The sequence below is a fragment of the Delphinapterus leucas genome, chromosome 1, assembly GCF_059928025.1.
Source record: "Delphinapterus leucas isolate spDelLeu-1000000601 "Yukka" chromosome 1, BTC_Dleu_Yukka2, whole genome shotgun sequence".
NCBI classification, from domain to species: Eukaryota; Metazoa; Chordata; class Mammalia; order Artiodactyla; family Monodontidae; genus Delphinapterus; species Delphinapterus leucas.
In genome coordinates this window covers 81,150,444-81,166,465 of record NC_143129.1, presented here as the reverse complement: position 1 = coordinate 81,166,465, position 16,022 = coordinate 81,150,444, and the positions used below count along the sequence as shown (strand labels likewise).

General features: G+C 38.8%; 1 protein-coding gene and 1 long non-coding RNA gene across 2 annotated transcripts in view; one reads left to right on the top strand and one right to left on the bottom strand.

Annotated features, from left to right (window-relative positions):
- The window catches only part of LOC149750634 (uncharacterized), a 100,028-nt gene extending 85,407 nt beyond the window's left edge, over positions 1-14,621 (top strand). The window contains exons 3-4 of the long non-coding RNA XR_016393929.1: positions 3,005-3,144; positions 11,909-14,621. This is a non-coding gene — a long non-coding RNA (uncharacterized LOC149750634). The remainder of the gene's footprint in view (positions 1-3,004; positions 3,145-11,908) is intronic.
- Positions 1-16,022, bottom strand: part of THEM4 (thioesterase superfamily member 4) — a 38,273-nt gene that overhangs the window by 16,412 nt on the left and 5,839 nt on the right. Inside the window, exon 2 of the mRNA XM_022564117.2 lies at positions 15,685-15,826. Coding sequence (XP_022419825.1) covers positions 15,685-15,826 — 142 coding nt within the window. The remainder of the gene's footprint in view (positions 1-15,684; positions 15,827-16,022) is intronic.

The following is a 16,022-nucleotide window of genomic DNA, read 5'->3' as shown; positions in this document are numbered from 1 at the left end:
CTACTTGAGGTCATTAAAAAAAAAAAAACATTGGGCTTCCCTGGTGGCACAGTGGTTGAGAATCCGCCTGCCAATGCAGGGAACACGGGTTCGATCCCTGGTCCGGGAAGATCCCACATGTTGCGGAGCAACTAAGCCCGTGTGCCACAACTACTGAGCCTGTGCTCTAGAACCCGTGGGCCACAACTACTGAGCCCATGTGCTGCAACTACTGAAGCCTGCCCTCCTAGAGCCCATGCTCCACAATGAGAGAAGCCACTGCAATGAGAAGCCCGTGCACTGCAACGAAGAGTAGCCCCTGCTCGCCGCAACTAGAGAAAGCCCGCATGCAGCAACAAGGACCCAACACAGCCAAAAATAAATAAATAAGTAAATAAAATTAACAAAACAAAACAAAACAAGAAAACATCATGGGAGTTCCCTGGCGGTCCAGTGGTTAGGGCTCTGTGCTCCCAATGCAGGGGGCACGCGTTCCATCCCTGGTCACGGAACTAAGATCCCGCAAGCTGGGTGGTGTGGCCAAAAGAAAAAAAACAAAGAAAAAACCCTCCAAACATCACAATCCCCAAACACCTACTAAAGGTATGTTTAGATGATTAAAAGACAATCAGTAAAATAAGAAATATCTGTATAAGCTTCATGCAGTCAGGAATCCTATCTATGTACTCAGGCTTGTTTCAGGAATACAACACTTTGCACAGCACAGATACTCAACAGATAGTTGTTGAATGAATATATAAGGGACGTTGTGAATAAGAAAGCAAAAAGGTCTTTACAGGCTGACTCTAAAAATGAAGAATGTATATATATTAGGTATATATATAAAGTTCTTCAGTTAGGCTCAGTAAGTCAGCCACATAGGTGCAGAAGAGGGGAGACAATTCAAATGAAAGACACAGGGTGTTAGCTGACTGTCAGTCAACAGTGTGACGTGGCTACCTACTTAGTGCTAATGTCTTACTCTGCATGGAAAGACCATAATTTGAGTTTCAATCTTAGTTCTGGGAAGCATATACTAAGGATCTGAGAAACTGGAACATGTCCTGGGAAAAGCAACTAGGAATGTGAAGGAGACTGAAATACCCTCTGGGAAAAAAGCCAGAAAACAACAGAGAAGATTGGCCTGGCAATGAGAATTGGCAGGTACACAGGAGTGAGATACATAGATGTGATTCCTAAATTCCAATATATATTGATATATTCTAATCCATATAAAATGATGCCAAATGAAAGGATTATACTTATTCTGTGTGTTCCTAGATGGTAGAACTAACTGAATGGATGAAAGTACAAGAGAGATTATAGCTCAATACAGTTAGAGCTGTCCAAAATGAAAAAAGCACCCCAGTCCCAAGTACTCCATGATTGGAGGGGTTCAAGTTAAGTCCAGATGACTGGCTGTAAGGTTTAAAATAGAAAGCAAGAGAAGACAGAGAAAGGTTAAGACTATAGTTGTAGCTCCCAAACCGTTTTCTATTCCAAAACAACTGAGGTTAACCTTTTGCAAGGAAAAGTTACATTTATAAAGGAAATCTCCATTTGTATGGGTGTCTCCCTCTCAGTACTGGGAAGAGAAGAACAACTCTAAATCACAAGAGAATCTTTTCAATGGAGAAAGCAGCAACTTACATCTTTTCTTGGTAATCTCCTCACAACACCCCCTACCCCCAACACCCTCCTTTTGTCTTTAGCTGAAAATGGTATTTAAACTGGTGGTTTAGGACTTCCTGGTGGCACAGTGGTTAAGAATCCACCTGCCAATGCAGGGGACACAGGTTTGAGCCCTGGTCTGGGAAGATCCCACATGCCACGGAGCAACTAAGACTGCAAGCCACAACTACAGAGCCTGAATGCCACAACTACTGAAGCCCGTGTGACTAGAGCCTGTGCTCCACAACAAGAGAAGCCACCGCAATGAGAAGCCCATGCACTGCAACGAAGTGTAGCCCCTGCTCGCTGCAACTAGAGAAAGCCTGCACGAGCAACAAAGACACAACGCAGCCAAAAGTTAATTAATTAATAACAAAAAATAAACTGGTGGCTTAGGCTACCTTGGGGAGTTACTCACTTTTCCCTGGGCATCTCCCAGGTATACATGAGGTATATGTGCTAATAAACTTCTGGTTTTTCTTTTTTCTTTTTTAAAGAAAGCAACAGACAGAAAAGAAGGCAGTCCACTGTTCCTCCCAATTCCTATATGATGGATCTCCTTTTTTTTGTTGTTATTAAAGTGCATTTAGTTTTTTCACAACATGTATCACCATCTGACCTACTTTGTTTTTGTTTTTTAGTGGTTTGTCTCTCATCACTAGAGTGTTCACTACAGGAGGGAAGAGATTTTAGGTAAAAAAAAAAAACAAGTAGAGCATCTTAAGCAGGTTCCCTGGTGTGTGTTTCTTCCCTTCCTTCTTATCTTTCTTCGTCCTACAAATATGTATAAGGCACTTACTATGTATCAGGTACTGTTCTAAGCACTGGCGATATAGTGGGGAATAAAACGTACAAAAATCTCTGCCCTTATGAAATGTCAACTATGAACTGGCATTTTCCGTTGGCACTTGCCATCCACCTTTGCAAGGATTAAATCACGTGCTGCTGCACCTGCTGACTTTCGACACCCCCGGAAAGGAGCTCAGGGTGGAGGACAGAAATGAGGCGCCCTGTGCTCTGGGAAAAACTGGCAGAACAGGTCTGCAGATGGTTAGGTATTTTCAGGAGCCGATTTTATGAGCCCAATTCTTGTATCTCCTCATATCTAGAAAAGCACTAAAATCCTTCATGGTGACGTCTGCTCCTTGTGACTAGCAGTAACCTTCACTAGAGACTTGCTTGATTGCATGCATTCTCCCTCCACCAAAATCACATATATACTGACCTTCCGCCCCTACCTCTTTGGAGCAGTTTTTCAGAGCTATCTGAAATGCTGTCTCCTGGGCTGCAGTCCTCGTTTTGCCCAAAATAAAACTTAACTGGCAACTCTCACGTTGTGCATTTTTTTTTCAAGTTGACAGTTTTATGGCAACCACGAAGGAACCCAGAGTGGACTTCTCTCCTTCACCTAAACTGTACGAGGAGCCGGAGCCTTGGTACCAGCAGAGGCCCCTTGCACCCATCTGCCTCCTTGGAGAGTCCAGATGAATTTGGGTAAGTCTCTCCTGGTTCTCAGATCTCCTGTGTTGGTTGATGATCCTGAGTTTTATTTGGCAGAGTAGCAAGTACCTGCCTCCTCCCAGTTGAAAGATATGTGGTGGGGGCCCTGGTTAAAAGATACCAGGGAAATATCCACCCAGTTGAAAGATACTGGGGGAGGCTCAGTTGAAAGATACCAGGGAATACTCACCCAGGTGAAAGATACTGTGGAGGGGGAGCTGGTTGAAAGATACCAGGGTTTGCTCAGTTGTAGGAGACTGAGTGGTCTGCACTGAGTAGTTAGGTAAGAGGCTGATCTGATGCTTTTCCTCAGTTCAGCTGCCTTAATAGAATTTGTCAAGTTAAAAGTGAAGATATTACATGAGAGCTTTGCTCCGAAGAAAGGGCACAAGACTCCTCCCAGCCTGTTCTGGCTTTTTCAGGCGACTGAGAAATTTACGGGAGTGGTGGAGGCAGGGTCCTCATGCCATGCAGTGATCCCATAGGGAAACCTACTCATTAATTAAAAGGCTTCCTCATCCAGGGGCATGCATAAGAATTGGCCATTCAGTGATCCGAGCACCTGCGGTGGCATTAGACCACTGAAGGGAGAAACTGAGACATGTAAGAGGGCTGAAACAACTCCGGGGTGATGCCTGGAGGAGCTAAGCTCACAAGCAGCACACTGGCCCACCACACAATTTCACTAGTAAATTTTATCCCTGACAAATTCAACTTAAAATGGGAGATAGAGCCTCTCAAACACAGAAACAAGGGGCATCAGAAAGCCAGCCTCTGACTAACACTCCAGGCAGGTTTATGTATGTACAAAACTCGTATTTGCAAGTACCTACTTAATTGGGGAAATATACCAAAGGAGATCTCAACCTAAAATGACCAAATTGGGGTTCTTTTAATATTTCAAAATTAATATTTTTGCACACACAGTTAGAAAAAAGCCAGCCACGAGCTCAAACAGACTGAATGGAATGGTTACTTTGATTGGTATCTAGAAGCTTCTAAAAGAGGAAATGATAGAGTAACTTCTTTTCAGGAAACCAACAATTAATTACTTGAAACTATATCAGACCAACTTTTAAAAACCATTAAAAAGAAAGAAAAGGGGGTATCTATGAAAATTATGAACCTTCAATTGTGCCAGTTAAGTACACAATGCCAGTCGAAGGTTAACCAACCCCCATTTAATTCCCAACTAGTAGAGAAAGCTAGCTTGAAGGAAAAAAAGAACCTCAAAAAATGGAAACATATCTCTTCAGAATTCTGACCCTGAGGAACAAGTCCTACTAGGAGAACTTGATTTTCTCTCCCTGTGCCTTGAAACTAGGGCTCTCAGGAACAATTATCTTATATAGACCAGCTCTAAGTCCTGAGTCTGAGGAAAATACAGGGAACAAAGCCTTTAAAATTCTTTCTTATTCCAACTGTTAGTTATAAACTAGTGAGTTTTACATTTTGATATCTGATTCATGACTAAGTTTAGAAAATGAAGCTATACAGATCTCTCGTTGTGTCTCTCTAGATATATGTATGTCTCAGTATGTGTGTCCCTTTGGATAATGCTGCTGAGGTTAATTTGTAAATGACCTCTACTTAACTGGCTTAAGAAAAAGTAAGCACTGACATTCACAGAAAGATAGACAAGATGAAAAGGCAGAGGGCTATGAACCAGATGAAGGAACAAGATAAAACCCCAGAAAAACAACTAAATGAAGCGGAGATAGGCAACATTCCAGAAAAAGAATTCAGAATAATGATAGTGAAGATGATCCAGGACCTCGGAAAAAGAATGGAGGCAAAGACCAAGAAGATGCAAGAAATGTTTGACAAAGACCTAGAAGAATTAAAGAACAAACAAACAGAGATAAACAATACAATAACTGAAATGAAAACTACACTAGAAGGAATCAATAGCAGAATAACTGAGGTAGAAGAACGGATAAGTGACCTGGAAGACAGAATGGTGGAATTCACTGCTGCAGAACAGAATAAAGAAAAAAGAATGAAAAGAAATGAAGACAGCCTAAGAGACCTCTGGGACAACATTAAACGCAACAACATTGGCATTATAGGGGTCACAGAAGGAGAACAGAGAGAGAAAGGACCCAAGAAAATATTTGAACAGATTATAGTCAAAAACTTCCCTAACATGGGAAAGGAAATAGCCACCCAAGTCCAGGAAGTGCAGAGAGTCCCATACAGAATAAACCCAAGGAGAAACATGCTGAGACACACAGTAATCAAATTGGCAAAAATTAAAAACAAAGAAAAATTATTGAAAGCAGCAAGGGAAAAACGACAAATAACATACAAGGGAACTCCCATAAGATTAACAGCTGATTTCTCAGCAGAAACTCTACAAGCCAGAAGGGAGTGGCATGACATATTTAAAGTGATGAAAGGGAAGAACTGACAACCAAGATTACTCTACCCGGCAAGGATCTCATTCAGATTCGATGGAGAAATCAAAAGCTTTACAGGCAAAACAAAAGCTAAAAGAATTCAGCACTACCAAACCAGCTCTACAACAAATGCTAAAGGAACTTCTCTTAAGTGGGAAACACAAGACAAGAAAAGGACCCACAAAAACAAACCCAAAACAATTAAGAAAATGGTAATAGGAACATACATATCGATAATTACCTTAAATGTGAATGGATTAAATGCTCCAACCAAAAGACACAGGCTCGCTGAATGGATACAAAAACAAGACCCATATACATGCTGTCTATAAGAGACCCACTTCAGACCTCGGGACACATACAGACTGAAAGTGAGGGGATGGAAAAAGTTATTCCATGCAAATGGAAATCAAAAGAAAGCTGGAGTAGCAATACTCATATCAGATAAAATAGACTTTAAAATAAAGAATGTTACAAGAGACAAGGAAGGGCACTACATCATGATCAAGGGATCAAACCAAGAAGAAGATATAACAATTATATATGCACCCAACATAGGGGCACCTCAATACATAAGGCAACTGCTAACAGCTATAAAAGAGGAAATCGACAGTAACACAATAATAGTGGGGGACTTTAAAACCTCACTTACATCAATGGACAGATCTTCCAGACAGAAAATTAATAAGGAAACACAAGCTCTAAATGACACAATAGACCACATAGATTTAATTGACATTTATAGGACTTCCATCCAAAAACAGATTACACTTTCTTCTCAAGTGCGCATGGAACATTCTCCAGGATAGATCACATCTTGGGTCACAAATCAAGCCTCAGTAAATTTAAGAAAACTGAAATCATATCAAGCATCTTTTCTGACCACAACGCTATGAGATTAGAAATCAATTACAGGGAAAAAAACATAAAAAACACAAACACATGGAGGCTAAACAATACGTTACTAAATAACCAAGAGATCACTGAAGAAATCAAAGAGGAAATCAAAGATACCTAGAGACAAATGACAATGAAAACACGATGATCCAAAACCTATGGGATGCAGCAAAAGTAGTTCTAAGAGGGAAGTTTATAACAATACAATCCTACCACAAGAAACAACAAACATCTCAAATAAACAATCTAATCTTACACCAAAAAGAACTATAAAAAGAAGAACAAACAATACCCAAAGTTAGTAGAAGGAAAGAAATCATAAAGATCAGAGCAGAAATAAATGAAATAGAAACCAAGAAAACAATAGCAAAGATCAATAAAACTAAAAGCTGGTTCTTTGAGAAGATAAACAAAATTGATAAACCATTAGCCAGACTCAACAAGAAAAAGAGGGAGGGGACTCAAATCAATAAAATTAGAAATGAAAAAGGAAAAGTTACAACAGACACTGCAGAAATACAAAGCATCCTAAGAGACTACTACAAGCAACTCTATGCCAATAAAGTGGACAACGTGGAAGAAATGGACAAATTTTTAGAAAGGTATAACCTTCCAAGACTGAACCAGGAAGAAATAGAAAATATGAACAGACCAATCACAAGTAATGAAACTGTGATTAAAAATCTTCCAACAAACAAAAGTCCAGGACCAGATGGCTTCACAGGTGAATTCTATCAAACATTTAGAGAAGAGCTAACAATCCTTCTCAAACTCTTCCAAAAAACTGCAGAGGAAGGAACACTCCTAAACTCTTTCTATGAGGCCACCATCACCCTGATACCAGAACCAGACAAAGATACTACAAAGAAAGAAAATTACAGACCAATATCACTGATGAATATAGATGGAAAAATCCTCAACAAAATAGTAGCAAACAGAATCCAACAACACATTAAAAGGATCATACACCATGATCAAGTGGGATTTATCCCAGGGATGCAAGGATTCTTCAATATATGCAAATCAATAAATGTGATACACCATATTAACAAACTGAAGAATAAAAACCATATGATCATCTCGATAGAGGCAGAAAAAGCTTTTGACAAAATTCAACACCGATTTATGAAAAAACTCTCCAGAAAGTGGGCATAGAGGGAACCTAACAAACCCACAGCAAACATCATTCTCAATGGTGAAAAACTGAAAGCATTTCCTCTAAGATCAGAAACAAGACAAGGATGTCCACTCTCACCACTATTATTCAACATAGTTTTGGAAGTCCTAGTCACGGCAATCAGAGAAGAAAAAGAAATAAAAGGAATACAAACTGGAAAAGAAGAAGTAAAACTGTCACTGTTTGCAGATGACATGATACTATACATAGAGAATCCTAAAGATGCCACCAGAAAACTACTAGAGCTAATCAATGAATTTGGTAAAGTTGCAGAATAAAAAATTAATGCACAGAAATGTCTTGCATTCCTATACACTAATGATGAAAAATCTGAAAGAGAAATTAAGGAAACACTCCCATTTACCACTGCAACAAAAAGAATAAAATACCTAGGAATAAACCTACCAAGGGAGACAAAAGATCTGTATGCAGAAAATTATAAGACACTGATGAAAGAAATTAAAGATGATACAAACAGATGGAGAGATATACCATGTTCTTTGATTGGAAGAATCAATATTGTGAAAATGACTATACTACCCAAAGCAATCTGCAGATTCAATGCAATCCCTATCAAACTACCAATGGCATTTTTTACAGAACTAGAACAAAAAATCTTAAAATTTGTATGGGGCTTCCCTGGTGGCGCAGTGGTTGAGAGTCCGCCTGCTGATGCAGGGGACACGGGTTCGTGCCCCGGTCCGGGAAGATCCCACATGCCACGGAGCGGCTAGGCCCGTGAGCCATGGCCACTGAGCCTGCGCATCTGGAGCCTGTGTTCCACAACGGGAGAGGCCACAACAGTGAAAGGCCCACGTACCGCAAAAAAAAAAAAAAAAAAAAAAAAAAATTTGTATGGAGACACAAAAGACCCCGAATGGCCAAAGCAGTCTTGAGGGAAAAAAATGGAGCTGGAGGAATCAGACTCCCTGACTGCAGACTATACTACAAAGCTATAGTAATCAAGACAATATGGTACTAGCACAAAAACAGAAATATAGATCAATGGAACAGGATAGAAAGCCCAGAGATAAACCCATGCACCTATGGTCAACTAATCTATGACAAATGAGGCAAGGATATACAATGGAGAAAAGACAGTGTGTTTAATAAGTGGTGCTGGGAAAACTGGACAGCTACATGTAAAAGAATGAAATTAGAACACTCCCTAACACCATACACAGAAGTAAACTCAGAATGGATTAGAGACCTAAATGTAAGACTAGACACTATAAAACTCTTAGAGGAAAGCGTAGGAAGAACACTTTGACATAAATCACGGCAAGATCTTTTTTGTTCCACCTCCTAGAATAATGGAAATAAAAACAAAGATAAACAAATGGGATCTAATGAAACTTAAAAGTTTTTGCGCAGCAAAGGAAACCACAAACAAGACAAAAAGACAACCCTCGGAATGGGAGAAATATTTGCAAATGAATCAACAGACAAAGGATTAATATCTAAAATATATAAACAGCTCATGCAGCTCAAAATTAAAAAAACAACCCAATCAAGAAATGGGTAGAAGACCTAAAGACATTTCTCCAAAGAAGACATGCAGATGGCCAAGAAGCACATGAAAAGCTCCTCAACATCACTAATTATTAGAGAAATGCAAATCCAAACTACAATGAGGTATCACCTCACACCAGTTAGAATGGGCATCATCAGAAAATCTAGAAACAGCAAATGCTGGAGAGGGGGTGGAGAAAAGGGAACCCTCTTGCACTGTTGGTGGGAATGGAAATTGATACAGCCACTATGGAGAACAGTATGGAGGTTCCTTAAAAAACTAAAAATAGAATTACCAAATGACACAGCAATCCCACTACTGGGCATATACCCAGAGAAAACTGTAATTCAAAAAGACACATGCACCCCAATGTTCACTGCAGCACTATTTACAATAGCCAGGACATGGAAGCAATCTAAATGCCCACTGACAGACAAGTGGATAAAGATGTGGTACATATATACAATGGAATATTACTCTGCCATAAAAAGGAATGAAATTGGGTCATTTGTAGAGATGTGGATGGATATACAGACTGTCATACAGAGTGAAGTAAGTCATAAAGAGAAAAATAAATATCATATATTAACACATATATGTGGAACCTAGAAAAATGGTACAGATGAACTGGTTTGCAGGGCAGAAATTGAGACACAGATGTAGAGAACAAACGTATGGACACCAAGGTGGAAGAGTGGCAGGGGTGGGGAGGTGGTGGTGGGATGAACTGGGAGATTGGAATTGACATATATACGCTAATATGTATAAAATGGATAACTAATAAGAACCTGATGTATAAAAAAATAAATAAAATTAAATTTAAAAAAAGTAAGCACAAATCAAACAATTCTAAATACAAGAGAAATTAAGCTAAATGAATTTCAGGTTCATGTGAACTGGGAAATATTCAGTATTAAATTAATATCTGGTATTAATGTTTTAAGTTTGTTGATCTAATTAATACAGACATGTTTTTAGAGTCATCAACATTAAGTGTAATACTTTTATTGTACCTAGGTGTAATATAAGCTAAATAAAACCTTGTTATATCTGTTACAAATATGTCAGCAGGGAAAGTAACTTGATGTGAAGAAACTTTTAAGGAAAGAAAATGTAAATGAGATAGGTGCTTTTAGATAAACTCTATTAAGAATAATTATGCTTTACGAATGTCTATCTAAAATAGTCTCTTCAGGTTCTGGTAACTTGAAATTGTAGAGTTGTGCTAAATTAAGTTAAGTGATGGAAGCTTATTGAATAGCTAGGTCATTCCCAAATAAAATAAGATACTGAAACATTAATTACTGAACATTGGCTTCCTTTTACAGGAAACAAAAGGTATTTAGGATTATAAATGAATATGTTTCGTGCCACATTCTCTAAAGAAAGCAAATGTTTTTAGAAAATATCACTGGTATTTATGTTCACCAATCTACAGAATGCTAACGTAAAGGACAGTTCATAATTGCTTACTTAGTTTTCAAAAGAAATTAAGGTTTTAAGAGCTGAGGATTCTAATTTAAACATGTAACTAAAGTTAATAGAAATAATAAAGGAAACATTTCAGTATACAGTAGGAAAGTAGGATGTATGTTTCTAGTAAAGAAGTCATGAGGAATGGAATCGCATTTTTTTAAGGGAAAAGGAAGTAGGCCTGACTTATAGCTGGCTGTTTCTGAATGGGAAATAAAGTGATGGATACAGAAAGTCATAAAAAGGTTTGTGGAAAGGGGACCCCAAGAAAAGAGTTTTGTGCATGGTCTGGATTGACTAAGGTTAAAATAAATTTAATTGAGTAAATGAATGTTATTTATTTATTTTTTATTATTTGTTCATTTATTTTTGGCCATGTTGGGTCTTTGTTGCTGCACGTAGGCTTTCTCTAGTTGCAGCGGGTGGGGCTACTCTTTGTTGTGGTGTGCAGGCTTCTCATTGTGGTGGCTTCTCTTGTTGTGGAGCACGGGGGCTCTAGGCATGTGGGCTCAGTAGTTGTGGCTCACGGGCTCTAGAGCGCAGGCTAAGTAGTTGTGGCGCATGGGCTTAGTTGCTCCGAGGCACGTGGGATCTTCCCAGACCAGGGCTCGAACCCATGTCCCCTGCATTGGCAGGCGGATTCTTAAGCACTGCACACCAGGGAAGTCCCGTAAATGAATTTCAAAAGTAAGCGGGTGCAAAACTTGAATTTGTTTTTTCTCTCTCAAGAGGGCAAGATTTCTGACAATGTTGAAACGCCTTTGATAACAGATTTCAAGTTTCTTTACCTTATAAGTGACCTGTTCTGTATTTGCCTTTGGAATCTTTTATTGTTACTTGGGCTAAGTGAATAACTATTGTTTCACAGTGACTTGTGATCCTATCTGACTGAGTGTTCTAAATCCTTTTTGATATTTTTTGACAAAACTTCCTAAATCAAATTTTAATGACATCCTTTTGATCTCTAGCTAACTCTGGGATGCTTCAAAGGGCTCCTGATACATCCCAAAGAGAGATGTTAAACTAATTAGATTCATTTGGTATGTTAAATTACATGGGAAGTAATGTCAAACGAGTAATAAATCTTCTTAGGTTATATTGTATGGTAAATGTTACTAATAAAGATATCCTAGAAATTATATGGAGTTCCTAAAATTCTGATCTGTCCTGGTAAAATGTTATCAGTCATAATTCTAGTTATTATCTTAAAGTGTTGTATGTCACAGTAGTAACCAAGTTTCTTTGTTAATTGCATTGTAATCAGATTTTAAACGTGCCTTAAATTTTCTGTCATTATAGACACTTACAGTTTCACTCTAATGCCTTTGCAAAAATGCTTCTTCTTCAAGAAAACTTATAGAAAGGACTTTTGGATAAATACAAGTTTCTGACTTTCAGACCATAATGCTGAACTGGGTAAGAAATTGAAGAATCTAATGAAAAACCTGATGGCTTCATAAAGCTGTTAACAAAAAGGATTAGTTACATAGGACTGAGTGAACTGGTGAATATGGTTGTAAATTTTATGGTTTCTATCTGAAAAATTACTGGTTTAAATCTGTGTTTTCCAGATGTAAGGAAAACCTTCCCCTCAAACTAATTATGACTTATAGTAATTTGGTAAATTATACCTTTGTAAGCAGGATTGAAACATTTATCTTTGCTATCTGTCCGCTCCAGACACTGGAAACTCTCAGGTTGCCAGTAGCTTTATCAGATAAATTAGGAAGGCTACCTCACTAACAGGTACAGAAAACTCAAGGTATTTTGGGACCTTGAAAAGGGAGGAGTTCACCTAGATCTGTTAGGTGAAATCTGTGATAAGCCCTTGGTGACTTTCTTAGCCCTGAGAGGTATTTTAAAAGTCCAGCCTGAGACTCCTTATAAAGGTTTCAGCAAGCAAAAAGCCTATATGATCAATTATAGTTATATATCATCAGGCCAAGTGTATTGAGACAAGATTTATTTTGCAAACAAATTAGTCTTAATTTGGTTATATTTGGTAGAAATGAGGGTAATTTTAGAGAGAAAAAGATGTTTCAATGAATGTTAAATCCCAGTTTTGTTAATGGAGGTCTGTATTTACTAAGACTCACTTCCAGGGTAGTTCCTTGTTGTTATGTTATACTGATATAAAGTTAAATTGTATTATTAAAAGCACACTCTAAGTTTGTTTTTGAAGCTTATCTCAGTAATCTATCTTTGGATGAAGATCATTTGCCCTATGACCTGCAACCAGGGGACTATGTATATTGGAAAAGACATCATTTAAAGGACTCACTCCAACCCAGATGGAAAGGCCCTCACCAGGTACCCTTAACTAGCTCATGTGCAGCAAAACTAAAGGGATCCACTCTTGGATTCATATTTCCCACTTAAAAAGGGCTGCTGCACCGGACTGGTCTATAGAGAGGACTGCTGACCTCAAACTCACCTTAAAACACCGCTCAAACAGAGGAAACTACACTCACACCAGGATGAGAAGAAGACAACATCAGAAGCAGACAGCTTACCCAAGATGCTGGACCTGATTCGTATTATCATTTATAAAGCTTTCTTGACTTCTCAGACCTTTGCATATAAATCAAATGTTTTCTATCATGGACACGATCCTATGCTAGTTTAAAAAATCAATCCAATTGTTGGGTTTGTGGCCAATCACCTTTGTCTAGTACTTCTGGATTACCTTGGTGGATTGCTCTACTCCAAGGCTCTAATTGGATGGTCCTTAGGAAATTTATTTCAGAAGAAAGAAAGTTCAGTCCTGTTCAGGCTACTCTTGATATTACTAGATGGGATCCCCTCACCTAGACAGTTAATAATACCTGCTCTGACCCTGGCCATAAAAAAATGAATTTTCCTCTAAAGTTACTCAAGCTCAATCAGAGCAACAGCAAAATTTCAGCCAAGGAATAAAAGCTCCCGCAATTATGGGATGGATTTATGTGGTTAACACCAGTCTATGGTCATTTAAGTTTTAAGGCACCCTTTTACCTTGGGAACAATCAAATTATACTAAGGATAACCAGCGTAGTAACTAGGAAATTGGGCTGGGAGCCTTATGGACAGTGACAATACACCATTTCCCTGAAAGATAACGATTGGTACAGAACAGACTAAGTCAGGTGAGCTGAAGATATACTGGGCTGTACCTAATGGAAGTTCTTGGCTTAATTCTCACTTATGACTTTAATAATATTGCTAGCTATGTTATTTTCCTGTTTTACAAGATTGTTGTTTCTTGCATTACCAAATGTGTGACTGAGCCTCCAACAAAAATATATAGTTTTATATGAGATCAATGATTGTAATACTGTAACTCTAGATATGGGATGATACAACAAGAGGGAATTTTCCTGGACCATAACAGATTAGTAAGACAGGTGGTCCAGAGTCTTTAGTTACTGTTAAAAGACCTAGTCCAGTAATAGCACACTGAGTGGCCTATCAGCAAAATCTTCACCAGACCTAGGAATGAGCCTTCCTAGCACCGTGGGACGAAATGGTCATGAAATGCCTCCCAAATCATGGTCGAGTTTATGACCATGAGGAGGCGCTGTCAACTACAAATTGGCACTTGCCATTGGCACTTACCAACTCCCTTACAAGGATTAAATCGTGTGCTGCTGTAGCTACTGATTTTCAACACGCCCTGAAAGGAGTTCAGGGTGGAGAGCAGAAATGAGGCGCTCTGTGCTCTGGGAAAAACTGGCAGAATAGGTCTTCAGATAGATATTTTCAGGACCGATTTTATGAGCCCAATTCTTGTATCTCCTCATATCTAGAAAAGCACTAAAATCCTTCCCGGTGATGTCTGCTCCTCGTGACTAGCAGAAACCTTCTGCAAAAAAATATATGCTTGATTGCATGCGTTCCCCCTTCACCAAAATCACATATATACTGACCTTCCCCCCCTACATCTTTGGAGCAGTTTCTCAGAGCTATCTGAAATGCTGTCTCCCGAGCTGCAGTCCTCATTTTGCCCCAAATAAAACTTAACTCGCAACTCTCACATTGTGCATTTTTTCTTAAGTCGACAGAAGCAAACACTCTAGTGGTGAGAGACACACTGTTAAATAAACACAAGGCATGCCAGATGCTGTTAACTGCTGTGGAAAAAATAAATGTACCTTAATAAATGTATATTATTAAGTGAAAGAAAACAATCTGAAAAGGCTACATACTGTATGTATTCTGGAAAAGGCAAAACCATGGAGAGAGTAAAAAGATCAGTGGTTGCCAAGGGTTCGAGAGGAGGGACAGATGAACGGGGGACACAGTGAATTTTTAAGGCAGTGGAACTATTCCGTATGATATATGTCATTATACATTTGTCAAAACTCATCAAGTATTACACAGTGAACCCTAATGTAAACTATGGACTTTAGTTAATGTATTAATACAGTCTCACCATTACAACAAATGTACTTTACTATCGCAAGATGTTAATAAATGGAAAGCTGGCAGAAGGAATTAAGGGGTATATGGGAACTCTGTTCTTTCCACTCTTTTTTCTATAGACCTGAAACTACTAAAAAAAAGAAGTCTATTAATTAAAACACATACACACACACACACAAAAGACAGGAAGTGCAATGTGTATGTGTTGGAGGTGGGGTAGTTTGCCTTGGGAGTTTAGAGTCTGGGAGATGACGGGATGACTTGAGTACTCTGAGCTTCTTAGGGTGACAGAGCCATATATTGGGATAAACAGTAAATTGAGGTTAGTGATGACAGCCTCAAGACAGAGAGGTGATGAGAATGTGGTAGGGTGGAGTCTTTCTGGGGCCCCTTCCTGATAATGGTGATGATGATGCCATGGTGGGGGCATTCTTATTAATGGCAACAGACTTCATGCTCTCCCACAATCTGTGAAATTTATTGAGATTTCTGGCCTATAAAACTGGAGAATATAGCAAACCCCCTGCACTATCCTCCTTCCTTTTTCAAGTGGTAACAAGTACTTCAATCTGTTCTTAGTTTTATATTTGATATTTAAATATTCTTTATGGGAGTGTACCTATTCCTACCAAGAAAATAGGTTTTGAAATCTTCACTCTTTTGAGTATATTTACTTTTATATGAAGGTAAACGTTCCCAGGAGCCGTCTTCACATTTCTTCATGAACTGGTCAAAGAGGAGTCTTAAGTCCTTGCTCCAGCTGGGGTTGGGGAGAGCATGGTCCTTAGGAATGACTTTCTCCGTAGAAAACCACCTCTAAAAGAAAGGAAAAAAAGGAGAGTAATGGGAGGTACATCCTATTTCATAACATATTCTCTTATTTTCTAAGACTATCTTGCTGCTTTTCCTCTTCCCAAAAGCTTGGTTTTTTTTTTGTTTTGTTTTGTTTTGTTTTTTGCGGTAGGCGGGCCTCTCACTGTTGTGGCCTCTCCCGTTGCGGAGCACAGGCTCC